The sequence below is a fragment of the Drosophila subpulchrella genome, chromosome 3L (assembly GCF_014743375.2).
Source record: "Drosophila subpulchrella strain 33 F10 #4 breed RU33 chromosome 3L, RU_Dsub_v1.1 Primary Assembly, whole genome shotgun sequence".
Taxonomy (NCBI): Eukaryota; Metazoa; Arthropoda; class Insecta; order Diptera; family Drosophilidae; genus Drosophila; species Drosophila subpulchrella.
The window spans coordinates 25,946,485-25,973,758 of NC_050612.1; the positions used below are offsets into that span (position 1 = coordinate 25,946,485).

General features: G+C 39.7%; 1 protein-coding gene across 2 annotated transcripts; it reads left to right on the forward strand.

Moving 5' to 3' along the window:
* Nucleotides 1–1,578: 1,578 nt before the first annotated feature.
* Nucleotides 1,579–20,051, forward strand: LOC119554567. 2 transcript variants are annotated; one of them, XM_037865537.1, is made up of 3 exons: nucleotides 1,602–1,663; nucleotides 1,881–2,068; nucleotides 12,015–20,051. In XM_037865537.1, the coding sequence occupies exon 3, from the start codon at nucleotides 12,029–12,031 to the stop codon at nucleotides 16,094–16,096; it is 4,068 nt and encodes a 1,355-aa protein (XP_037721465.1). In that variant the 5' UTR covers nucleotides 1,602–1,663; nucleotides 1,881–2,068; nucleotides 12,015–12,028; the 3' UTR covers nucleotides 16,097–20,051. The 2 variants fall into 2 exon arrangements, with proteins under 2 accessions (XP_037721466.1, XP_037721465.1); XM_037865538.1 differs by lacking the exon at nucleotides 1,881–2,068 and having other exon boundaries at nucleotides 1,579–1,663.
* Nucleotides 20,052–27,274: the final 7,223 nt, after the last annotated feature.

Consider the following 27,274-nt stretch of genomic DNA (forward strand, 5'->3'; position numbering starts at 1 on the left):
AGGATTAAGTTGAAGGAGATTCTTTACAAAGTAAGAGGTTTAATTTTAAGTTACATTTGTTTGTATTTAAAATATGTTATGAATGTTATCAGTTGCTGTAATAATTTGAGTTTAAAACCTAATTTAATGTAATCCATATATGATAATTTAAATTTTATTTTACCTAGTTAACTAGATCACGATTCTCAAAGAAAGATTTCAAAGGGTATTTAATGAATCGACTTGCTTTCCCGAAACTTTCTTTATTGTTTTTAGTTTTGTTTTGTAATTTAAAGGAAAATGCGAAAACTATGCTCTCTCATTTCCGCTGCGTGCTCCATTTTCGGAGGGGAACAGCCGTTTATGGAGGGTTCACTGAGGCCAAACAGCGGGAAAGGCAGTTAAACGGGTCGCACGCAGGTTACGCCTTTGCATTGATATTGTTTGTCATAAACTAGCTCAAAAATCATTAAGCAAAAACTTGAATGGAAGGGTTTGAGTTTAACCTAGTTTGGCACTCCAACCCCAGCCCCTGATTTCCCTCCCCCAATAAGGATTCAGCTCCTCCCGCTGCTTTGTCATCGACTTTGCTCGATTTCTAATCATGCGGTTACAGAACATGTCCACACCACTCCACACTCGAATCCACTCCAACCGCTTTTGACTATCCTCCTGGCCATTCCACTCTACTCGATTTGTTAACCACCCCGCTTCGATGTTACTGGTCTGGTCACTGGACTATATCTCAATTATGCTGCTGGGGGGCGGCGGTTGAAGCGTGTTGCACCATAAACGATGATTGTTTTATCAGAGACTTGGTCGTGTTGATAAACTGTTTTAGCAACAACAACAAAAAAATAGTCCGGAGAGCGGTGCTCTGAGTGGAATATTTATTTTTTGACTTATCTAATACGCATGTCCTGTGAGCAGAGGGTAGGATCAGTGTGCTTGTATAGATGTGTGCTTTTACTGCGAATCCATCAAGTGGGCGCACTGCATACATATAAGTATGGCATGGGTGTGAAATAATAATGTATGATTCGTTTTAATATGATTGTATATCAAAAATTAATTTTAGAAATGGAAAAATTAAGGCAATGAAATGTTTTTGACCTTAAAAGGCCCCACGTTGGGCGCCAAAATATTGATTAGTCTTTCAATACTGCCTCTGCCTTATTATCTCCTGCGGTTTTTTTATTTTTACAACAAAAATAATATTTGTAAATTTTAAAAAATTAAGAAGACGAAAAAAGAGTCTAATAACATGTTTAGTTTAAGTGCCCCACGTTGGGCGCCAAAAAATATAGTTAGTGGAAAAGGTTAGCACATGTTTTGGCTAGCACCACCACCCCCTCCTTTACAACTTCCTGTGGTTTTCTTTCTCTTTTTGGCCGTAGAACGCCCCCGCGGCGAGAAGTAAACAAAATAGCAACAGAGCGTTGCCCGCTGGAGGTTGGGGGTGGCTCTGGGGGTGGTTTCTCTCGCGGACTCTCGCTCTCTTTCGAGTGCCCGAGTGTGGGTGTCCGCATCCTTTGGCGGCAGGCTGGCAATTGGGAAAACGGAAAAGCCGAATCAGTCTACAGAAAACGCGTACGTGGTGCAGAAGTAGCCGCGGGTGGCTACCACAGCGTCGTTTTGGACTTGTCGGCATGATCAAATAAGTGTAACGCCCTGTACAAGTTCTGTAAGTTTCCAGCTGCAACAAAATCAAACCAAATCCATGAGAAGCAAATGAAAGCCAAACAAATGCAAATATCAATCTGCCGATTTCAGTGTTCAAAGTGTTTGTAATGAGTGACAAAACCCGAGAATTTGTAAGCCAATAACAATCAAAAAGTGGTGGCAACACATCAAAATTTAAAACAAGGATAACCAAGCTTATTTTGTATTTTTATAACCAGAAACGCTGTGCTAATCAAAAACCCAAAAAGTGCTTTAAACGTTAACAAACTACTTAAGTAATAAATTATTAAAAATTTTGATACTAGCCCAAAGTATGCCTTATCCAAGGAGTTTCCGTTCGAAGCGCGTTTATTTTCGCAAAAGTTTACACTTAGGATTAAAGATGCTCTCTCTGGCCAGAGACATTGTGAGTCCCAGCTACGCAAACTGTAACCCAAATTAATCCATATACATAACCGGATTATTGAACTTCGCCCGCTTGCATTGGCCACTAAAAACAAGAAACGAAATTACGATTGGCTTTACAAAATAAAATGAAAATTAATTCAAATTGGCGAATTTATGAAAATGTGTTTGCTAAATGCTTTCGAATGCTTTAAAACCACCATTTATATGCAGTCAACGTTATTTTGCAGATCTAAATTACTATGACAATGATTAGAAAATCGGAAAAAACTGTACAAAGAGCTATGCAACTTAATTGACTGCATTTTACATTCCTTTCCTAGGCTACCCAATAAAAATCATTTCCCTGAAAAAAAATTGCCCCATTCATATGCATGTATGTATGTACTTATTTTATTAAAATATTTAAAGATTTTTGTATTATACGACTAAATATTTATGAAACGCATTTGGATAATGTATATTTTAAACATTTTAAAGATTTTTAGCCTTAGTAACATAGGTAAATAAATGTAAGCTTAAGATAAAAAATAAAGAAGAATATTAGGAACAATTTTAGAAAATACGGGTTTTTAAAACAATTTGCAATATAAAATAGCGAAATTCATAAGATAAGTTGGAATATTAGGTACCTTTTACAAGGAAAATTAGAAAAATACTTGTTAGACGTTCCTTATTAAGGTTTACTAAAATATATATTTCTTTATTTTACTAGAATTTAAAATAACTTTAGGTTGTTCTAAAGACAAACTTTTGACTTTCTTCAAAGTTTTCTCTTGAATGTATGCTATACTGTCAAACCAATTTCTGAGAGCACCTAATTCAAATAGCTCTCCCACGTATCTTTTATTTCTATCATATATGTACATTATAATATTGGGTTCGAAAAGCAGAAAGACCGAAAAGATAGATTTTTTGATGGATACAATGACTCACCCACACACACACAGACAGTGTCCTACGAAGTTGGTAAATTTAATTGGAATAATAAACGGTGTGTGTGTGTGTGTGGTGTTCGCTGCTCTCTCACTTTTTTTATGAAACAAAAATGCACAATGCCTGATATAGATGTCATAAAGTTTTATTAATAATGAAAATTGTACTAAAAACGAGGCCAGCCGGAATGGGACAATTTATTAAAAAGTCTCATTAGCTCACGGGTTTTATCGCACATCGAGCATACGCCACGAGGTCCCCTTACGGGTGCTAATAACGTAAAAGCAGAAACGACGAATAATAATAATATGCCCGGCTCGGGATTGCGGGATTGCGATAAAGTAAAATTTTCGATATGGGTGGTGGACATGATTAAAATGCGGACCCCAGTTTACCACCCACATTTTTTTTATGACTGGGCAATAACTGGGCCGTCGGAGATTAAGTATTTTTAATGCGACAGCGACTGACAATAAAAATATAAAAATTTCAACGATAACGTGTGTACCACCATATAGCAACGTCAGCGGGCCAAATCAATTTCCATATATCTATTGATATGCGTTTTGCATGTGTCTATTGTAAATATCCAGCCGACTGATATTAAGTCACTTGCCATGTGCTCCTCCGGCAATATTTATTCGCTGAAAATCAATAAATTCCACACAGACACACACTCGTAAAGCGAATATTTTTCTTTTTTTTTCCTCATTTTCTCTTTGCGCTGGCGCTGCGGCTCATTATTAATATAAGTATATACTTGTATACATCTGTATATATATGAATGATTTTTTTTACATTTTTATATTTTGCAGGGCCCAGAAGATGGGGGTTGGCTTAAGTGTTTTTCTATTACGCCTTTTGCCCGAATTCCAGCTAGGCAAACATACACACACACACCCATAGAGCACCCTGAGAATCACCCACACCACCCCCAATATTATATTTGCTTTTAAATATTTTGATATACAGCCCAGTAACTCACACACACACACACACACAAGCAGGCGTTTTCTCATAAAAATTTCGTACTCGAATAAGACGAAGTAGCTGCACACACACACACAAACTGGGCAAAATGTAACCCGCAGGCATTATGGGTTAAGGGGGCAGGGGCGGTGGAAAAAGGGGGGCCACATGGCAAAAACTTTGAGCAGCAGCAGGAAAATAATGTAAAGGATGTGCCAGGGCCACCATGGAGACCAAGCCGACTGTAACTGGAAAATAATAATTTTTTCTCCCTTTTTTCCTTCATTTCTTGCTTTCTCCGTGAAAATAAACCCCCACCACCCCACCACCCACTTTCATCCCTCCTTCTGTATGTTTGCCGTTTCTTTTGAGTGTCAGAAATGGAAAAGAAAATAATTTGATGGTTTCATAAACTCGCTTCGGGGGCCAAAAAAGAGGCGTGGGGTGGTGGTTTTCCCCTGGCTGTCAGTGTGTGTGTGTGTGTGTGTATTTCTGATAAAATTGCAAACTTCTCCCCCTCTGTTTCCCTGTGTGGGTGTTTGACTAAGAAGAAGAAGCTAGAATTTATGGAATTTTTCTTCTTTTGTATTCTTTTTTTGGATGAAAAGTTCCTGGACGATAGATTTCTCTGGCGAAATAGTTGCAGCATACTTAAGGGGGTTGCTTCTGCAAGAAGCTCATCATGTCGATAAGGCAGATGATAAGGAACTACATATATTCTCGGTCTCATTAGAACCAAGGAAAACACTTGCCTTATTATAAACATGATTATTATAACCCCTCATCCATAGTTTCTCTGCTCACACACACACACACACGCAATTTTACTGGCTTATGTATGTGCACAGCATTTGTCCTTGTCTCTGTGTTTGAGTTTCATTATTAATTTTCCTCGTTTTTTCATATTTTTCGTATTTTTATTTTATCACACACATAGACACACTCACACATAGGCCCAGAGGGTGGAACGCACACACACACACACACACACTCGCATTTAGTTTATTGTACAAAATATTATTTGATAGAAAAAAGTTTTAGTGCCCGACAGAGATGGAAATAGTTTTTGTTGGCTTTTCGTTTTTCGGTTGGTCGGAAAATAGATGGTGTATGTGTGTATGTGTATAGGAGGGGTATGAAAATGGTTGGGGGAAATTAATTTTTCACTTGGTGGCCCATGCGCCATGGAGATGTGAAAGTGAAAATGATGGAAAAAATATCAAACCGTTAACGATTTACAGGCCTTCGAAGCTCTCATTACAGGGTTTTTCACTCCCCCCTCCAGTAAATATGTATGTGCTTGTTTGTTGGTTTTCCCAGCGCGTTCATTGGTTTCTAATGAGATTTCTCACTAATGAGCTGGGCACCTAGAAACTGGAAATGTTTTTCCGATTTTTTTTCTGCCGCTTGGCTTTGGGCTTTGGCCAAAGGATTTCTGAAGCTACGTCAAAGGAAATTCTACGAAATTATTTCGACATACTTCTTACATTTCAAATGATTACGGTTTCTGAAGAATTAAGCAGGTTTTCTTTTTCAATTATAGGGCTCCTTTCTGCATTATAGTCATTACCTTTCTTAGATTATTAACGTATTTGATGCAATTAAAAGCTAGTTAATCTAGATGTTTATACTACAATAATGTGGGTATTATTTTCATTTGATATATGTATATATTTCTTAATAGATATGGTAGTTATCGATTTTAGTCAGGTTATCAACACAATCTGCTCTTTACTTTCTTTACCAATTTGTGTTACTTATTGGAGAACCCGAAAAACTTCTTTCATCTAATGAATTCCTAATCAAAGAGACTTCAAAGTAACACCCCAATCTTGAGACGTCTCACGTAGATCGAACATTGCATTTGTAATAAAGTAATTTGTCGCACACATTTAACGAGGAAAGGCGACACCAAAACCCGTCCCATTGACTGATTTCTCCCCCGCACTGGAAGAAAAACTAACAGAGATCATTACTCCCAAGTTTAGGGGTTGATTTCCCGATCCCCTGGACACATTATTATTCCCATTTCCATTTACATTTTTGAGTCCACGCATAATTTCAATTTGATTTTCATCAGAAATATTAATTGCAATCCACATACCACATTTCGGGCGGGGGTGTCCTGTCAGGGGCTGCTGTTGTAGGTGAAAGTGTGGCATATGGGCTGAAAGGGGCGTATCAATCATAAGCGACATTTCGTCAGGACACGCTAGGCTAAGGGTGCGAAGTAGGTTGGTCCTTGCTCAAATTTAAATTTAATAATTATTTTTATGGTACCCAACGAATTGGGCGGGTGTTACAATTCTAAGCACCCCATAAGTCGGGCCACCACGAAACCACAAACATTGAAAATAGTAATTGTAAAATGATTTTAAAATTAAATGCATTTTCTTATAATAATAAAACCATAGTTTCCAGCAATATTTGCAATTTTAGAAAACATTAATCGAAGTCATATTTATTTAATTTTGCTTCCTAACTGCAAGTATTAAATTTTCAAGCTTAAAATATTTAAATATTTTTAAATTAATAAAAATATATAATATTGATCCCCGAAACTCTCTCTAGAACTCGAAACCCACTTTGGGATATTTAAGAGCAATACATAGAAAATGGTTAGCTTTATTTAATAGACCTTCGAAGAATATGATAGATTATTAGACTGAGATTGGGATATCTTATTTCTTACATAAAAAACTATTTTTATTGTAAGCTAAGAAAAAGAAAAAAGCTTTCCATAAATGAATATCCAGTCTTATTTATAATGATTTGAATGCCACATTGGCGATTTGTTTACATTCCGCCCACTGCAAGGACATGCGCCTACGAAAAGGGGAAGCCCCTCTTTTCGGGCGGTGCGTGCGTGCGAGTGATTCCAGTCGAGTGAAAGCGAAAGTGAAAGTGCCGGCAACGGCTGCGTCACAGTGGACATGTGTGAGAGTGAAAGTCGATGGGAAAACCTTGACCACGACCACAATGGCGACCAGGTCAAAGTAGACCAGACCGAGTGGGTGGTTGGGCTGTTCTTTTTGGGGTCCGATACGATCCGATTCGATTCAGCTGCCTGCCGACCAATGAGTTGCCAACTGCTCCGTTCCGACTGTTGCTGTTGGACTATTTTGCTAGCCTGGTTCGTTCAACCGGCGATTTTCTAGCCACACTCGTACACATATGACTATGGCCGGCTGCTCCAAAAAAGAGAGTCACCTTCTTCATGGCGCAGACGCAGAAACTGGGGGAAATGCGGGGGAAGTCACTTTCACTTTTTCGGCCTCTGATGTGTGTTGTGTGCCGAGTGGCAAAAGACTGAGTGGAAAATGGTAAAGGGGTGGCCAAGTTTGGACCCACACGCACACACATGCACTTGCAACTGGCATGTCCTTCGAGATACAAGTATCTGTAAGTCAATCCGTCAATCGGGGAAAGCAAACAATCACTGGCTGTATCTCTGGGGAGAGTTTATGACTCAGATTTATGGAGATGTCCACTGAACCAAATCCTAATCCCTTCAGGGACTCGCCTGACCCTAACTTGATCATAAAGACAGTTCGAACCACTTTATTTCTGCATTTCCATAAATTATACCTCATAAATAAATTGCCGCATTCACAAAGTATATCTTTATAGTTCTGTTAAGATTTTAATTTTTGTATATGGTCTATAAGTATTTATAAAAAAGGCAGAACAACAAATTTGTAGTAGCTAAATTCCCCCATACCACAATAAAATGTCAATGCCTCAAACCTCACCCGTCTTTAATTCAATCTAAAAGTTGAGATATTATAATTAATTGAAATTGACAAGAGTTGACTGATTTTTTATCAACTCAATTATAAACATTCATGAAAGAAAAAAGAGATACAGACAATCGATCAAAAGCTTTTTAACTTTACACCCATATCATTTCTAATAATAGGTACGTGTAATCCACCCTATTTCAATTTTCCTTACAATCTTTTAATGTTCTTTTCTTTAGGATCCAATTTATATTTTATTGTCCTAGATTTTAAGGCCCTTTATAAAAGCAATTCAAAAAGTGATCTACACATCCCTTCAAATATATTCCAGCTATAAGGGTTCTTCAAATTATTTCTTACAATAACCCTTGGTAATCATGTTATTAAAAGACAATTACAGAATCCTCTCTCTAATATCACTAAAAGGCATACAAAAAGGTAACTCTTACCTGAGTGACGATTCAGAGTCCGCAGAAACCCTTCAATTAGCCAATTTCAACATTTCGTAACATGGAACACCCAACCCTTTCAGGGAATATTTATGTGATTCCTAGCTACTCAAGTCAAGAAGTTTCGGCTTCTGTGACAGGAACTTGAAAGAAACCAAAAGAATTTCTGACTCTTTTCATTGGGAGTGCATAAATTAAAATAACAAAAATATAACTGCCGCTGGCGGAACACCAATAACAACGATGGCGGTACACGAACTTCTGCAGTAGGAAAAACAAATTGAAAATCCTATCGAACAATGATAAATTGGCACGACAACAATAATATCGGGGGAAAACCCTCCAAGTTGCGCGGTTGTTGCTCATTCGTGTGTCGCCGTCCCTTTCTTTTGTAGTTGTAGTTGTGGTGGTTACTGAAAATTTCAAAAAAAATAAAAGAGAGGAGGAAAAAGAAAACTAAAAGGGGCGGAGCAATAATGGTTTTCCGGGCAGCGCTGCTCTATTGTCGCTGTATGGATTTTTTTTAAGGGAAATTCTATGATTTTTGATATTTTGGGGTGTTTTATTGAGGTTTTTTCGGTGATATGGGTAGGGGCCCAGCGCGTGTGTGTGTACTAAACGATACAGAGGGTTAGGTCTGTGTGTGTCGTTGGGATTTTAGTATCATTGCTATTTGCTGTTTTGATTTTCAACCGGCAACTGGCAATTGATAGCCGATATTTTTTGTTATTCCGCTGCGTCATGCGGCAGTTGACAACGAGCTAGCCACTTGGCAGGACACGATCCCGACACACGCCAAAAAAATATAAAAGAAACTGCGCATGCGCAAAAGTGACTTGCGTAACGCGAACATAACCAGAGCATCAAGTGATCACTGATCGAGGAAATAGTTTTTGAGAATGTTTAGTGACCGAAGAAACGAGTGACAATAGAAACAAAAATTAAACGAAAATTATATCGGATCGCGAAAATCAAAAACATACTTAATGAGTAGGTTGATCTAAAAAAGTTGTATAGTTAATTTAATAGTTAATATCAAAGAATGGAGTGATCAGTGACCTTCTAAGGAGAAATACATCATTAGAACATGGAACAAAATAAGTTCATTAGTGGTGTTTCACCTGTGATCAATGTGATTTTATTGGATCACTAAATCTTAATAATATCACAATTTTAATGTTTGAAAACTAATTAATTAAACAACCTTAAATTTTAATTTGTGTCTTAATTTTCGACTTCATTATTAAAAAATATTTTGGTCCTACTTAATATTTAAACGCGATTTGCTAATTATATTTTTTTTAGTTTAAAAAAAAATTTTTAATATTATTTTTAAAAAATTGTATAAACCGTTCACATCTTCATTCTTTAACAAACTTAATAAGTTTCAATTAAATTCAAGACTCAACTATTTATTTTTTATTCACGGATAATTTCTGTAATATTATTAAAACTATTTCTTTTTCATCTTTTAAAAAGTTTTGAGATTAGTTTAAGCACCGATTTTATGGGCTTAAGTTTGCAAGCTCAGATTAATTTTCATCAGAAATACTTCTACCGTCAACTATCCAAGTCAGAGCCAAAACCAATCTGACGTTATTGGTTTCCCCTAGGCCAGTGTCAAGATTATTTTCTGAGTCCTCTGGCCCCCATCCAAAACTGGGTTGATATGTTGGTTTGCCAAATTAGCCGCTTCTCTTGTGGAGTCTCAAAATATACAGTGTACACATGCACATTTACTATATGTATACCTAGTCAAGGAGTACATGGTTTTGTTTACACTCTGTTGGCATTTTCATTTCGAACATTTTTCTCGGGCATCCTCCCACTGGCACGAAGAGATGGATATAGGGCGGGCAGGCAGGCGAAAAAAATCAAATAAAATAACATCAAACTACCTTAGGCTTTATAAAAATCCCAACCGAAATACAAGCAACACTCGCTATCGCATACACAAACGCACAAAGATACTGAAGAGAAATGCGCACATCCTGGCAGGCATTTTTGCTTAACTCCTCAAAGTGCCAGGTTCGTGGTCATGGGGAAAGGGGGGTTAAAAGGGGGGAGGGCAGTGGCGTGGGAGTGGGGTTTTGGCCTCAAGAAATTGTATAAAAGCAAAGTCAACAACAACAACTACAACGACAACATGTAGCTGGAGAACCAATTTCCAACCATGGAAACTTAATTTATGTCTGCAGCATAGTTGAGAATATTTTTCTTTCTTTCATTCCTTTTGCCTACTCTCCGCCTGCCACCCCCAACCCCACCCCCTGGAAACTTATTTCCCCCCCCCCCCTACCCTTTGACTGCTCCTCCTTGGCTTTTCTCCTTTTAGCCTGGGCTCAAATAGGAAAAAGAAATTTTCGGTTTATTTCGAAAAATTTTTCCTGCACAGAAAGAAATGTTGCTTATTTTACATTTTATCATTACTTCATGCTTAAGGTACCGAGTTCAAATATTCCACAAAAAAATATTTCTAATTTCACATTGTCAAATAGGGCTAAATGCAATAACGCACTAGATTTAAATTTTTTTAAAATGTTTTTTTAATCCAATGGGCGTTTATAGCCCCGTAAAGTCCATTAAAAATTCAAAAAATTTTCTACTTCTATTCCTTTTTCGATATTGTATAATGAACATTGTGATATAAATACATACCATCTAGTTTTCTTCCTGTGTAACTCCGCCTATTTTTGCCTCCCTGTTGCCAGGCATTTTCCCCCTCGTTTCCCCCTCATCCCTACCATATTCCTTTTTGCTTTTCTTGAGAATCAAATTTATTTTACCAAGTCATGTTGAAGAAAATTTTTATAAGTTTTATGCTTGACTCAAGTGATGGTGTTGGTTGTGGGGGGCGGTCGGAAAAGTGGGTGGAAAATGGCTGTGTGTGTGTGTGTGATAGTGTGGGGCAAAAAGTTTTCTGTGTGCGCCACACAAGCACACACACCCACACCCACACACAAGAAAATAAGCAAAATTTGTATTCCTTAAATCGGATGACTTTGTATAAATTTTCGTGTGCGCCACAATGGGGTTGTGTGTATGTGTGTTAGTGGGTGGCAGCTGGGGCGCTTAGTAAACAAACAGCAAAAAGAAAAAAAAACAGAACAAAGTTTCGTTTCCCCATATATGTATGCTATACATATGTATGTGTATATAATGGAAAAATTTTTCATAGAATTTGCACAAAAATGAAAAAGTGTAGCCACAGCGAAATGGTGTGGGAAATGGTAGATGGTATTGTGGGTGGCAAATGGGTGGGAATAACGATGATGGAGAAGAGAAAGCAGAAGAAGGCGGACAGAAGCAGAAAAATGAAATTAAGCGCATACGGAAATGAGACACAAATATTCTGCGTGTGTGTGCGGGCTTAGGCGATTGTGTGTGTGTGCAGGAGAAATATTTGAGTGGCATTCGGTTGAAGCCAAACTAAAATTGAATGGAATCCTTGGTCAAATATTCTGCGTTTCTCTCTACATTTTTCCTTTTTGCCAAAAAATAATGCGATCTAAGCCTCAGCCCATTCATTATGTACACTGAAGAAAAATAGGGAGGGAGGGAGAGTTATGAATAAATTGGTTGTGTATATGAAGGGATTTTATTGTTATTATATTGATTAATATTTTTGTAAGACATTTGCCTTTACGGGAAAAGTATTATATATAACAAACTATTATTATTATTATGTCATTTAATTTTCTTCCACATAAAGTGGCTAAACCTTATGTTCATACATGCATATAAATAACCCCAATATCCCATCCCTTTTAGTTAGATTTAAACCCCCCGCTAGCATGGCTTCGACTTCAATTAAAAAGTTCTCCACTACAATGTTTCTCCTTCTCCCCCGCAGTAATATCATCCAAAATGGCTGCATCCATATATGCCACCCCACCGCCAGATCTGAGCAGCGAGGACACTGCTCTTTCCGACGTCTCCAACTCATCGACACTCAACACGAACAGGAACAACCACACCAGCGGCAGCAATAGCAACAATCCACATGAAGCCACAGGAGCAACGCCCACAGCCACATCAGCCACATCAAGAGGAGCAACAGGAGGAGGAGGAGGTGGAGCTGGAGGTGGAGGAGTGGGAGTGGGAGGCACTTCGCCCACCGCCCACTTGGTCAAGGCAATGGAGCTGGAACTGGAGCCCAAGCCAGCGGGAAGCGGCACAAATGAGGCGGACCAAATGGAGGAGGCAGCGGAGCAGCGGCACAAGGACGCGGAACAGCAGCAGCAGGAGGAGGAGGAGGAGGTGGGCGATGCCAACATGGCCACCATGGCAGCAGCCATGCAGCTGCAGCTCCTGGAGGCCCTCAGCGATGCGGCCAAAAAGCGACGTAAGCAGCACAACCCCAGCCGCCTGGAGGCCCTCAATTTGAGTGGCGAACCCTCTGGTGAAGTGGGTCCAAAAAGACCCGACTCCTCCACGGTGGACTACGAAGAGAAGTTGTCCAAGATGTTCCTGCCCAAGTCCATTGAGCAACTGAAGGAGACCTTCGAGATGCTGCAGCAGCAAAAGCAGGAGGAGGAGCAGCAGCAACCGGAAACGGAAGTGGAAGCGGATGCGGAAGCGGAAGCCATGGCAGACATATCAGAACCCAACAAGCAGCGCGAGAATCCCTATCACACCTACTGCAAGCAGTGCGGCGAGAGCTTTGAGACCGAGTTTAAGTTAAGCCTGCACATGCTGCAGGATCACGGCGATGATAGGTCCGGTGAGCAGGATCCCGCCGATTTCCTGGCCTCCATCAAGGTGAAACTGGAGCGTGCCGACATACCCAGTCCGCAGCAGGAGCATAATATGCAGCAGGACATGACCAATGGTCATGGCAAGGATTTGGATCGAGAGCAGGAGCACTGGTTTCAGGCCATGCAGCAGGCGCAGCATCATCCGCATGGTCCGCAGATGCCACCTGCCTTTCCCTTCCCACCAGAGGCAGCCCTGGGTCCAGCTGGATATCTACCACTTCTTGGCATGTCTGGTTTCCCAGGGGTAGATGGTCTGAATCGCCCTCCCCTGAGGATCTTCAATCCCGAGGCCTATTGCGAGCTGTGCAACAAGGAGTTCTGCAACAAGTACTTTCTTAAGACCCACAAGGCCAACAAGCATGGCATCTTCGATCCCGTCGGCGAATCAAGCAGCTCCAACACTTCCAGCCATCACAATAATAATAACAACAATAACAACATCACCAGTAGTAACAACAACAACAGTGGTCACTCCAATCCCGGCGTGAGTTCCATGAGCCAGATGTTCCAGCTGCAAAGGGAGGCTCAGGTTTTGGCCAAGCAGGATGCACAGCCAGTTGGAGGAAGCTCCAATCCCGTGGCCTCAGTCCATTGCGACATCTGTTCCAAGCGGTTCACCAACATCTTCGCCATGCGTCGTCATCGGGCCAAGCAGCATGACATACAGCCGGGTGCCCAGGATTCACCCAACTCCCAGACACCCATGCCATCGCAAAACCTTCGGGGAAGTCCCAATGAGCCACTGCAGCCGGCCATCAAGCAGGAAATGTCACAGGAAGGTCAGGAGGTCAAGCCGTATCAATTGCCCGAGGGATTCCGCGAGGACTTCACCCTGGAACAGGAGGAGCTGAGCTTTGTGCCACCGCCCAGAAAGTTGCCCTCTCATCTTCACCAGCAGGCCAAGGACTCGAACTTCAATCCGGATAAGTTACGTCGCCTGGGCGTCCAGTTTCCCGAATTCTTCTGTGAACTGTGCTACCGGGAGTATGCCAATCGCTACTTCCTGCGCACCCACAAGTGGAAGCGGCATGGTCTGTTTGTGCCACCCGAAGATGTGGCACCACAGCAGGGTGGCAAGGATGAGGGGGCCCAGATGCCCAGTGCTTGGCCATTTATGCCTCTTAATTTGATGCTGGCCAAGGCGGCAGCTGCCACCATAGATCAGCAGCAAGAGCAGGAGCGCGAACCGGAAGCGGAAGTGGATTCAGAGCAGCCCAGCAAGAGGATCAAGTTGGAGCAACAACAGACGCCACCGGAGGGCTACGATGAGGACAAGCTGAATGGCTCGGTGGTGGGATTGCAGAATCTGCAGAAACTACAATCCATGTTGCAGCAACTGAACGACATCAATGGCAAGCGACCTTTGCCCTGTCACCTTTGTGGCCAGGAGCAGGAGAACCAGTATGCCCTGCGGGCTCACCTCATGACCGAGCACGCTGGCCAGATGCAACTGCCCATGCCCATACCAATTCCCCTGCCCGATCAGCAGCAGGCACCGCAGCATCCCATGGTCGGCTTGTATAATCCCCAAACTCCGCCAGGGGCTCTCCCAGGAGCCAGATCCCCAGCACCTGGCGATCTGCGATGCCAACAATGCGATCGGGATTTCGCCACCACCCAGGAATTCAAGCAACATATCGCCGAGGTGCACATGGGCAGAAATGGAGGACTGAGTGGAAGTCCCCTGCGGGAGGGTTTCTTTACACCCGAACGTCCGGTGGCGCCATCAGCGGGCGGTCCAGGAACTCCAGCAGCTCCGCCAGGGAATCGTCCAGCTTATACCCTCACACCCACCAGTAGCTATTGCGAGATCTGCAACAAGGAGCTGTGCAACAAGTACTTCATGAAGACGCACATGCAGCGGATGCACGGCATCGAGATCGAGAATGGCGCCCAAATCGGGGGAGTGGTGTGCAACATTTGCAACAAGGAGCTGTGCAGCAAGTACTTCCTGCGGGTGCACAAGCACAACACCCACGGCATCATCGAGGAGGGATCCCCATTGCCGCAGCCCAGGGGTCAGAATGGAGTCAAGATGGATGCGGCTGCCGCAGCAGCAGCAGCATCTGCAGCATCGCAGCCAGCCCAGCATGATCAAGACCTCAATGTGTCACCACCCACAGTGGAGGGCAGTGCCGGAAGCAGTTCCTCCAACTCCAATCACGAGGTGTGTCCACTCTGCTCTCGCCAATTCAGGAGCTTCAAGTGGCTGCGTTCCCATCTGATGAACGAGCATGGAACCGCTGGAGTGGAGCGCCTCCGGGAAATAGACACCAACCCATCCTCGGCTCGCAGCAAGCCCAACAGTCCCACGCTCAAGATTCCCAACGGCAGTGGCAGTGGTAACCCAAGTGCAACGGGATCCGGAGCTGGAAATACCGCTCCTAATCTCGCCCAGGCCCTGCAGAACCTCAATGCCCAGCATCTCTTTGGGCAAATGCAACAGCAGCAACAGCAGATGCCCAAGATGCCACCACTGCCGCTGCCCGGAATGTTTGGCGAACCATCTGGCAGGTTCAAGGAGTACCAGTGCTCACTGTGTCCCTTCACCACGCCCTACTACGCCTTTCTGTTCATCCACGAGCGCTCCCATGCGCTGCTCAACAACGGGGGCGAGGGCATGGAGTTGCCCATGGAGACGCCGCCACCTCAGCAACCACCCAGGAGTTCGGGTAAATCTCGCAGCAAGTCCAACAAGGCGGTGGTGCCACCTCCGCCCATCAAATCCGAGGATCCGGAGCCTCCTCTAGAGCCCACCAACCTCAGCACCTCCGCACCCAAGGTCGCCTCCCATTCGCCCACTGCAGGAGGAGCATCACCAGCCGCCTACTCCCCCAAGGCAACCAGCTCAACTTCACCGAAGATTCAACGCCGTCGTTCCACCTCAAAGCCCCCGACGACACCCAATGGTTTGGGGAGCGGAAACGGAAGTGGCAACCATCGATCGGCGGCAACCTCACCCTTCGAGGGATGCGGTGAGTTGGCCAACGGAAGTGGCAAGCCGGCGAGCTATGCCCAACCGGATCGGGCAGAGGAAGCATATCAGATGCAGGCCTTCCACCTGCAGCCCGCCGACGCCGACTCGGAGATGCAGTTCGCCCCAGCCCTGGTCTACCTACCGGTGAGGGTTCGGGCCTCGGAGTCGGCCACGCTCAGCTTCCGGCTCACACCGGCCTAAAGGTGCCACATGCAACAGGTATAGTGTTGCCAGCGTAAGTTCAAGCCACAGAAACGAAAGAAACCCCAAAAAGTTAAGAGATGGGGGCACTCTAAATGGTAAATTCTTAAAAAAAGAATAAAAAATGTAATCCCTGAGTGCCTCTATCCCAGAAACTCCAAAAAAGAAATCCCCCAAAAACTACATAGTTAAGCAAACGAAGTTAGGAACATGAACAAGACAAAATAGTGGAACTACAAAAGACTGAGTGCGCATATTAGTTGAGCTCATAATTAAACTTAAATATATACAAAAAACCATAATACAACCAATCGATCAACATCTAAGCCCTATATCGGGCCCAAAAGTTAACCATGTCCAACATGGCACTGATCACAAAATCTATAGCCTATAACTCAACAAGAACAAGTCCGTTTCAGCTGGCAACACTGTGCTAACCATCAAAATAACATATATATAAATATATATATTTTGATAGACGCATCACAAAGCATAAAGCATAACATACCGCAACCTATAACATATATCTCTAGTGATTAACTATCAAAGTTCCTATGCGTAATAGTAATTTAACGTAAACGAGTTGCAGAAAGACGAGATGGTGGATGGAATCTAAATACGTACGTAGATTAGGCGAAGGGGAAGTGGCAGAAAATGGAGAAAAAATTACTATATATACCACTTAGAAGGATTATATATCGTAGTAGCAGCAGCATAAATCAAAATTACAATTATACATTTCTCATCTAGATATGGCGTGGGTTTGTCGTGCTTAGATTAGGGCTGATCGGCACATATATAGCATATATATGGCATAATAACAATGCTATGGTAAAGCTTCAGCACAAACAAATTGCTCAAAATCAAAATCTTTTTAGCGAAGACTACACTTTTAGGATGTTCTGCAAGATGGCCCGAATTATCATCCTCTATATAAACACTCTTTTATTAGCCGTATCTGAACCGAGTTATACCCAAGGAAATGTCTTCACTAAAACATAATTCCAGCGCACAACGTGTACATATAAAGTTGTTAAAGATAACACCATAAAAGGTTCAGATTTTCGATAGCGAGGGGAAGTACGAGATAGAAGCAAAGAAAACTAGCGCCAGAAGGTAAACATTAAAAACATTTAAACAACTCAGGGCAAAAGTACAATGACCATTAGTACTTTTTTATACAAACATATTTAAAGAAACCAAAAAAAAGCATACGCAAGTAAAATATTACCATAATAATAAATTAAATATATTATGAAACGTTAAAAAAGATAACAAAAATGCTACCTCAGACGGACTTGAAAACAATAATTTAAATAAAATGAATTTATAAAGAAAAATCTACGAAACCATTAAAACTGCAGTAGAGGCAAAACCTTAAAGCTAAATCAAATTTTTTGTAGTAACTTTACCTCAAAACAGAATTACATTTAACCTATACTTTATTCAAATTCTAAAATATATACTATGATTTAGTTGACCATTATAATTTAAAACATTCCAAAGACCAGAACTAGTCGCATAAACAAGAACCAAACCATTCTAGTCAAACGTATAAGGATTAAAATAATTAAAATTATAAAACCAGAAGCCAAAACAGATCCATCAACTCTTCAGATTTGGGTGACGATTTTCGCCGATTATTTTGTAGTGTTTAAGGAATTTGTTCTTCGGCGAGAGGAGTTGCCCAAGATGAGTGGATGGCTCCAAGAAGAATACGGTTCGGCGAGGAATCATTTGCTATATTTGAAATTTCCTTTTTTTAAAAACGTGTGTTTTTTAAAATGCTGCGTGCCTTTTAGCAAATACTTCGCCGAGCCCACAACACCAAAAATTTGAACTTCAAAATCGAAATGAAATTTTACATAGAACTACCAATATAGATCGTAACTTTATTTTATATTCCATTTACTTCTTAGTTCTTATATCTTACTTTAAATGTGTATATATGTATTGAATAAATGTCATGCAATTTGTATTTGTTAAACTTGAGTTTCTTTTATTATTTGAATGTTGATTTCTGATATCTCTATTTATTAGCCACCGCATGTATTTTTAACCCTGATTGAAGTGTGCCAGACCCGAGTCCAAGGTCTTAAAAAATCACAATCTTTGACTTGACGACTGTGAAGTTGTCGCCGATAGGGGAAGACCTTTTTCTTTGTTTCGTATTATTTTTTGAAAATGTTCCCATAGGGGACCTTCATTTTTCGGGGTGTTATATGCTGGTCCAACGCCTTGGCCACTTCAATTATTAAATTGCCATTTGATTCAATTTGTCAACAATAGCTTGAGAGCCTATCTTCGACTTGTTTAATCATTTTAAAAAACTCACAAGCAGCTGCCTTCCTTCCACATCTCTTTTAAATATAACCAAAAACAGCACCCTCATAAAAAAAAAAAAAAACATAATAAGTGAAACTGTTTCCGGTTTTGGGTCAGACCTTGACCAACCCCCTGATTAGTATGTTTGCATTAAAAAATGCATCTGTATGAAAAAAAAAAGGAAACTACGATAACAAAAACCCAGCATGGTCATGTGAGGGTCAAGTTGGAGGGTCGCGTAAGCAGCTGCAGTTGTTTGAAGTTCTAAAAAAAAAAGTTCCTAAGCCGGAATCAAAATCGATATTGCCATGGCTATTGATTAAATGCAGCCACCCTCTGGGATTGGAAATGCGCCCGTTTTGGCAGTTAATTATTTGTCACGTGTCCATGCAAATTTCATCTCATTGATTACGGCCAGATATTCGATACTTTTCCGGCTGCCGGCGCTGCAATTAAAGATTGACTCGAGCAACAACCCCCAGGTTGACCAGGGGATGGTAGGCAAATTTCATAAATATTTTTCCGAGATTTCCCCCAGAAATGTTTTCTATTGAATTTTTATGGCAATTTAGGAAAATCCACTGCCAGCTATTTTTAAGGGCGCAAACAATTGACCAAATGCAGCGCTACCCCATGGTGCATTTGCATCGATTTAAGGGTGTCCGCCGCTATTTGCATGTTTAAAAGTGAACTGGAAAAATTGCAATTTATATAAAAATAAAAGAAAAATGAAAATGAAATGAAAAAATTGCATTTGCCAAGGGTGATTTGGCAGCAACCCCATGCAAATTCCTTACCTTCTTTGGGCTCGGGTTTTTGGCAATGGCATACCATTATTTTTATTTCCTTACAATTTGGCATGACTGCAACCCTCACACAGAAGAGCGCACAAATCAAAAATAATAATAAAACTATGTTTTTAAAAATCTAAAGCTAAATAAATTTTACAACACGAAACCCAAAAACAACTTGCAACGTACCTTGAGCATAAATCAAAATTTTGTATGACCTTTGGTAGGGTCAAGCTGCAAAACCACAAGAAAATCAAAAATACAATTTTACTAGCGCTAAGCAAAAAAAAAAACAACCAAAACCAAAAATTACACTCTTAATAAATATTTTAGTTGTAGGCTTAAGTCGAAGCAACAAAACGCATTGAAAAATTATTAATTTAATAGATGTTGAAGTTGGAACAAGAGAAGTTGAGAAGAAAGTGAAGAGAAATGCAACACAAAGACGTGAGAGCGCAAAATCAAAAGCCACGAGCAAAAAATCAAAAGAAATTAAATTAAAATTAAATATAAAACAAAAACCCAACAAAACAACATTTATTTAGCAATTGGCAAATGTATGAGATATATACACTTATATATCGATATATATATATATTACATATACTTAAACAATTTTACTTTGTTATTATGTAAAACTATGTGTGAGAAAAAATCAAAAGAAAGCAAGGAAAACTTGAACAAAATAATTTATATTATATGTAAAATGTGAAAGAGCAAAGAATCAAAAAAGGTGGAAAACCAACATTTTTCATTTCATTGTAAAAGAGCATTTATCAAAAATTGTATGTGTTTTAAATTGATTATATTAAATATATATACAAATACATATAAATAAATTTAAAATTGTGTGATTTGGGGCAGGGATGGGGGTCCCTTTGAATTCACAGCGACTTTCTTTAGTTCAACTTCCCTGAAGCAAAAACGCACTCAGCTACAAGTGTCATCATCTCGAGCTTAAAAAGTGCTTAGGTCGCCCTGTGATCCCCATTCAAAGTCGGCGAGGGACCTGCCTAAGCTGATTTTGCGACCCTTGAGACTGGAACCCCAACCTCTCATCATGTTCAGGATAAATGGAGAAAATTTCAACTTTTCCGAGTTTTGACATTTGCTTTTAGCTTTTCAATATTTTCCAAGGAGACAGGGATGAACGGAAAACACTTAGAAAAATATAATGGAGCCAAAAAGGTCCACATAAAATAATATTTCCATTCTACCTTTAAAACATCTTGAAATAATGTTGCATTTTTTTCCTTCCTTGGTGCAATAATGCTACATTAATCTTTCGAAAGTTTTTTAGAACAAATTCATATTATTTTTTTCTGTGCAAAACGAAGGACCTCTAACCCCAGAGAACCAGGGAGACGGTCCTTACTTTCGCTTGTTGCTACCCCAAGCAGTCCGAGCATTGCGAAATCAAAGTATGTCAATATTTGTATTACATGGGACACTCACTGGCAGGAGCGACTGTAGCTGTAACTGTAGACGTAATGGCCAAACGCAATGCGTGTGGAAATGTCTTATCAATAATTTTTGAAAAGAATGCGACGAAATCAATTCCGATCGGGGGCTGGAGATGTGCGTCTGACGCGTGTTCCTGACAGCTCTAAGGCTTTCTTGTCCTTTCGTCCCTTGTCCAAAACTTCCTGTTGCCAAAAAGGCGAGGAAACAAACTTGTTCATAATTTGGCAACGGAAGAGAGCAGAATGTTTTCCCCATAGTTTTCGGTGAGTATTATAAATGTGTAGTGCTATATAAGTTGGAAAACTTTTCCGGGTACAGTTGCCGTAGACTTTTGGCATTGTTACTTAAAAGTTGGATACACACATACATGTAGGAAGTTCCCATTATGTACTATGTTATTTAGAAATTCATAGCTTTTGCAGTCATTACTCAAGAACATTATACCTAAACTTAAATTCACTTTACTTCTAAAAATTGTAGGTATCCCAATTTTCTAACTAAAAACAATTATTTATGATGATGCACATGTGACAACTACCCCTTCTTTCTAATGCATTATACATTAAAACCCATCCATCAACGACAGCAATAGCTCAAAAAATTCCAGAATTAAATTACAGTTTTTGTTGTTTTTGAATGGATTGCTTGTGGAAATTAGTTTTTAATCGATTTGGCAGAGCTTCACACGCAGGCCAACAAATTACAGGCCTGAAACACTCATTGAACACCATTAAAGACCGACCTCAGGACAACTTCACCCACTTATTCCACATATATGTACATATATTTACGAGTAATTTCAACTCTCAATTAAATTGTTTAGGCGGCGCCAGGCGCAAACAACAATTTTTGTTGTCACCATATGCTTTGGAAACGCTTTCCATTTTCAATACCCCTTGCTCAGGAAGTTCAAAAGTATGTTGATTTTGGGGAAGTCTATTGAAAATAAACTAATGTTAAACCTTAGTTCAATTAAAATTTTAAATTTAGAAATCTATTGTATTTTTTGAATTTATTTTAAAAGATATAATTTTCTTCCCTACTAATCATAAATACAAGAATCTGAGGGGTACTTTATATTTGAGACTAGCTTTTTTACTCGTGCTTTTATGGGACTTCGTTTCATTGACCGCCTGCCGAGTCCTTGGAATGTGTCAAAAAACCCCCAAACCTTGGGTCAACAACAACGGCTACAAACTTTAATAATTTAACTTATGGATTTTTTCGGCTCCTTGGAGTGGGGGTAAGTATTTGTTATTTCGTTTTCTCATTTTCCAAATGTATATCAAGACGAGGGGCGGAGGGAGCGAGGGGATCCGGATCTGGGGTGGGTTTTTCATTTGTTTTCCCTCTGGCATATGCACATTAGTCCTGGAAATGCGGCAATTTAAATAAATGACGCAAAAGGACACGCACCAGAGACGAGTGGATAGGAGAACGGGCGGGTAGGGGTGGCAGTAGGTTACCCTAATGACTTTTCAGAACGCGACTAAAATTGGTTTTGGCTTTTCTTTTGCATACATTTCCACCAGCGTTTAGCATTTTTAACTAGGAATTTTCTTGATGTCATTTTTCAAAGTATAACAAAGTGGAGCGGGAATTAGTATTTGCATATATCTACATTTTTGAATATATTACGCTTGGCAATAAAAAGATTAAAAGATAAAGTTGGAAAAATTATAAGCTTTCAAAGGTAGTATAATTAAATGGATAGTCAAAAATAGTACATATACCTGAGGGTTTAAAAAAAATATGTATGCAAAGTTGTTTTACTTTCTTTGAAAGTTTGCACATATGTATGCTTAAGTTTTTTTTAATGTAAGAGCGAATTCAAAAGTTTGATTATCTCCTGCAACGATTAATCAAAAGATAGGATTTAAAAGATATAATATAGGGGTTTCCATATCAGTTATAATTATTTCAGGATTATTATCATAAACCAAATATATTGATCAAAGTGACACTGATCAGGAAACTTATCATTCCATATAATGATCATAAATTAGATCTTAATGAGTTCATTGGGCAATTTTCGGCCCCTTAGCACATTAAATCCGACAACCCCATATTAAAGATCTAGATCTACTATCTAACTTCGAAATCCCTTTAACTATTTCTCATTTGGTGGCATGTGAAGCCAAAGAAAGAAGAAAACTAGAGGCATCGACACCCAAAATACGGATTTATTTCAGTTTCAGTTGCGTTTTGAGATTTCTTCGTTCGTCCTGCTCCTTGCCTTTTCAATTGGATACACACAGCATGCGAGTTACAGAAAGGACTGCCAGGACTCCGAGTCTCAGTTTGAGTTTCAGTTTGAGGTTTCTGTGGAGGGGGAATAGGTTGAACGGGCGTTGATGAGGAATAAAACTTGCCAGGAGAAAGGACACAAGCGCACACACACATGCGTAAGCGTACTTGTATGGTTGCGAGGGGAAAGGACATCAGGAAAGGAAAAGCGAACGAACGGAAGCAACAAGAGGGCAAACAATTTCTTCCTTTTGGCATGAAAGTTGAGAGAAAAATAAGACGAAAATTGTAATTTTCATCAAGCGCAAAAAAAACTTTTTTGTATTTCATTTCAGCTTGACCTTAAAAGAAAATTAGATGCTCATATGTGTGTATATATATAGCATATATATAACCATATGTACCTACATATATGTATGTATGTGCGAGACTATCGAACGAAATTCCAAAATAAAAAGAAAAATTTAACGCAAAAGGCAAAGTTTTTTTTGGGGGAGTGCCAGTGCGAGTATAAGGTTGCCAGGATAATGGGGGAGGGGTTTGGGAAAATTCTACAAGCATGTGTGTGGGATGCTGAGGCTTCTGGCTTCTCCAATTTCCAGCTGGCCACCCGAAATGAGGGTGTCCTTTGAATTCCTGCCAGTGTGTGTGTGTGTGCGAGTGTGTGCTTGAATGTGTTTTTGGGTGGGTGGAATGTATGCTAAAGTGAAAAGTAGTAAATTGAACTTTCTTCCTTTCTCTGACCCTCCATCTGCTCCTTCTGGCATCGTTTTTATATTTTTGTGGGCAATTTGTACTTTGTCTGCGTTCAGCACTTTTTGCAGTTGTTGCTCCGGCTACTTTTCCACTTTTCTTTTCACTTTCATTTTACGGCTGTCCCCGGGTTCATACTATATATGTACACATGTGCGTGGGTCCGGAATCTGGATTCCGGAATTTGGAAAGGGAGTTGGAATTTGGCTTTGGACTGGGGCCATTTGTTATTTATCGCTTTGCAAATTAAAGTTGAGCCGCATAAAACTTGCAAAATTATTTATAGCAATAAATATTAACCAACCTGCTATTCCTTACTATCCTTAATTACAAAAAGGAACAAAGGAGGAGGGAAAAAAAGCCTGACAAGCTGATAATAAATTGAAAAATCTATCAAAGGTAGCAGGCTGTATTCTTTTTCCGGGGCATAAGAAGTGGTTAGGGGCTATCAGCTTGCTGCTGATGGAGTAGAAATCATAATGTCAGGATTGACTTGACAGCTACAAAAACAATACCCACATCCTGCGTTGTCCTTGTGCAAGAATATTTCGCAAAAAATGGTATGGTGTGAGTACAGTGAAAATTGACTATGAGTTAATACTTCAAAAACAGAAAATTGTAAAACGGAATAATAAAATAAAAAAATTTTAATTATAATAATATTAAATTTTAACAAACATTTTGAGCTATAGAATACATTTAATACATATACATAGCCTTATTATCAAAATAAAAAAATAGATCCTTTAATTTAAAGTTTTAAATTTAATTTTACCTCGAAAATGAAAAACTATCCTTACAACAAAATATTAAATTATTATTTTTTTCAGCTCTGCTATAAACCTCGTATATTTATTATAATAAAAAAATATTAACATATGTTGTGGGGCTAGGATAAAGAAACCTTGTAGCGATGCCCCACTTTATGTATAAATGATGACAATAAAATTGCTCCGCTTGGGTGTGTATGTGGATGTGGGTGCGTGTCTGTTTGCTTGGCAATCAGCCATGACAGCCAGGAATTCTTATTCCCGACCGAAGAATACGCCTCACCAGACCGACCACCCACTCAAACCCCTCGGCAGGGCGCCCCTGGCCATCACTTTCCCTGCAGTGATTTTGCAATGAAATTCGATGGATCCACCAGGGGAGTTGGGCCGATATAAGCCTCATTATGGAAAATCAATAGAGACGAATGTAACTTTAGATTCAGGCAACTACAGAAAAAAGGAAATCGGAGATGGGCCAATGAAGAAGAAAAGTAAGATAAGTGCACGGGAAAAATTGGTATTCTCTATGACCACCGGAAATTATTATCCAAAATAGGTAATATTAAGTATAGGTAATTATTATTATTATAAATATTAAATATAAATTGTAAATATCTAAAAGGAATACTAAACTTTCAAATGAATCTTAAATATGCTTTAATTCAAAAAAGGATCTTTAGAACCTTTTTTTATTCTAACATATATAATCATCCAACATACCTTCTACCTTTTTATGTAACGTTTTTATTTCCAGTGTAGTTCAATGTTATGGACTGCGCATTAAACTAAATTTCGATAGGCCTGCTACCCCCAACCCCCCGATCTAGGATACAACAAACAAAAAAAAAAGAGGCAAAAACAAAATTAATTAATTTATGTGCCAGGCGGAATTTTCCATGGCAATACTCACTCACACCACGGCCGATACACACATACGCAGACAACCGTCTATTGATACAATTTTTCCAATTTCAACGCCATCCTCTAACAAGCTTTTTGTTGTCTCTGCTGTTGTTGTTGTTGCCCATCCTGTTGACAACGAGAGCGACAACAACAACTTGAACTCATTACAAAAACATAATAACAAAATAAATATTGAAAGAAATGGCATAAAATTATAAAAGCCTTGTCCACAACAAGGAAAACTGCCATTGGCAGGCCGAAGTGAAAGTGGAGCTCTCCTGCTTTCCCCGCCTCCCCCAAAGCGCCAATAAATTTTATGCACTATCACACGCACACACACACACACAATCGCTAGCTGAGTGCGTAAGCTGCTTAAGGGAAATGGGAAATGGGAAAGTGGAAATGGAAATGGAAAGCAAAGGGAAAAGCGCGGGGAAATGGCGGTCAGTGTGTGTGGTCAGACTTTGAAAGTGTGTCCGTGGGGGAGCTTGCATTATTCGAATAAAAAAGGCTGGGCAAAAACTCAAGTAGCAAACAGCCCCCTTGCCCAAAGCCATTGACTTTTATACTTTTATCTCCCAAAATGTTCGAGAACAGAAACTCGGAAAGTGGTCAAGGAGTAGCTGAAGTACATCCATAGCTGCGGAGCCAAAGATAAGATAGGTGGCGGTTATAATTCCTTCAAATCTTCTTAAGCCTCTTTTCAATCGAAACCGATTTCCAAACTATATAGCAAGCAGGAACTACAACTTTTATTTATACTTGATAATATTACAAATATTTTTAATGACATTAAAATAGAACGCTAATATTAATAAGCTGAAAACAAAGAGTAACAAACGAATAGATCTAAGAAGGTTGTAATATAATAATTTAAAGATATATGATATGAATATTTTTTGATAGTGATAGAGGTTGTTTAAATAATGATATTGTTAATAAGACTTAATTTTAAATACTTATCATTTTTGAGTATGAAATACTTTACGATAAGATTTAATCTACTATACCATTTTTGTAATCCCTTTGATTATATTAAAAGATAATGCTAATATCGAAAAGCAGATAACATAGAGTTATTAACGAACTGAAAATCATTCTCATTAAATCTAAGAAGGGAGAAAGAAAATAATTTAAAGAAAGAAGTTAATGTTAGTATTTTTATAAAGCTGATAGGGATTATAAGAATAATTGAATTACAAATGACCCTTGATTTTAAATACATATATTGTCGAGTATGATATTATATACTTTAAAATTCTACAATATTCCTAATGAGATTTAATCTACAATTATGTCCGCATTTGTTCTTTTTATAACCGTATAATCACCGATAAATCCAAAAAAAAGAAATCATTGGGCCCTCAAGCATGGGCCAGCATGTGAAGACATTACACATTACCAAAACGACGCGTGTCTTGATTTAAAAACCCTAAACTCAACTCAGACTCACACGCCAGAGTCAATTTTTAGACAAAAAACTACAGTACATTTTTACACCAAAAAACCCCTAGTTTTCTTATCTCTAACACCCCAGAAAAAACCCCGGCTGCGGCCCCTAAAGCCGTGGGCAAACACAGACGCGTGCGCCAATAGTATCAAAATCGAATAAGTAAACAAGATCCATAAAAAAACCTAAGATACTGGCGAGTATGTGTGCTGTATCCGTGTTTGCGGCACGGGTAGTTTGGGTTTTTAAACACCATTTGGACCCTACGAACTCCGGAATTGTGGCAGCTGCTTGTCGAATGGAAAATGTGAAATCCACACGCGTGCGAAGCGTGTGGTGCCCCCAAAAGTTGTCAAAAGAATCGACATAAATTTCATTAGAGTTTACAATCCGCTGCATTGTTGCACATTGGAAAACCGGGGGACACAGAAAGGGTTGCCTGTCCAATCGGGACAGTTTTCCAAAAATCTGTAAA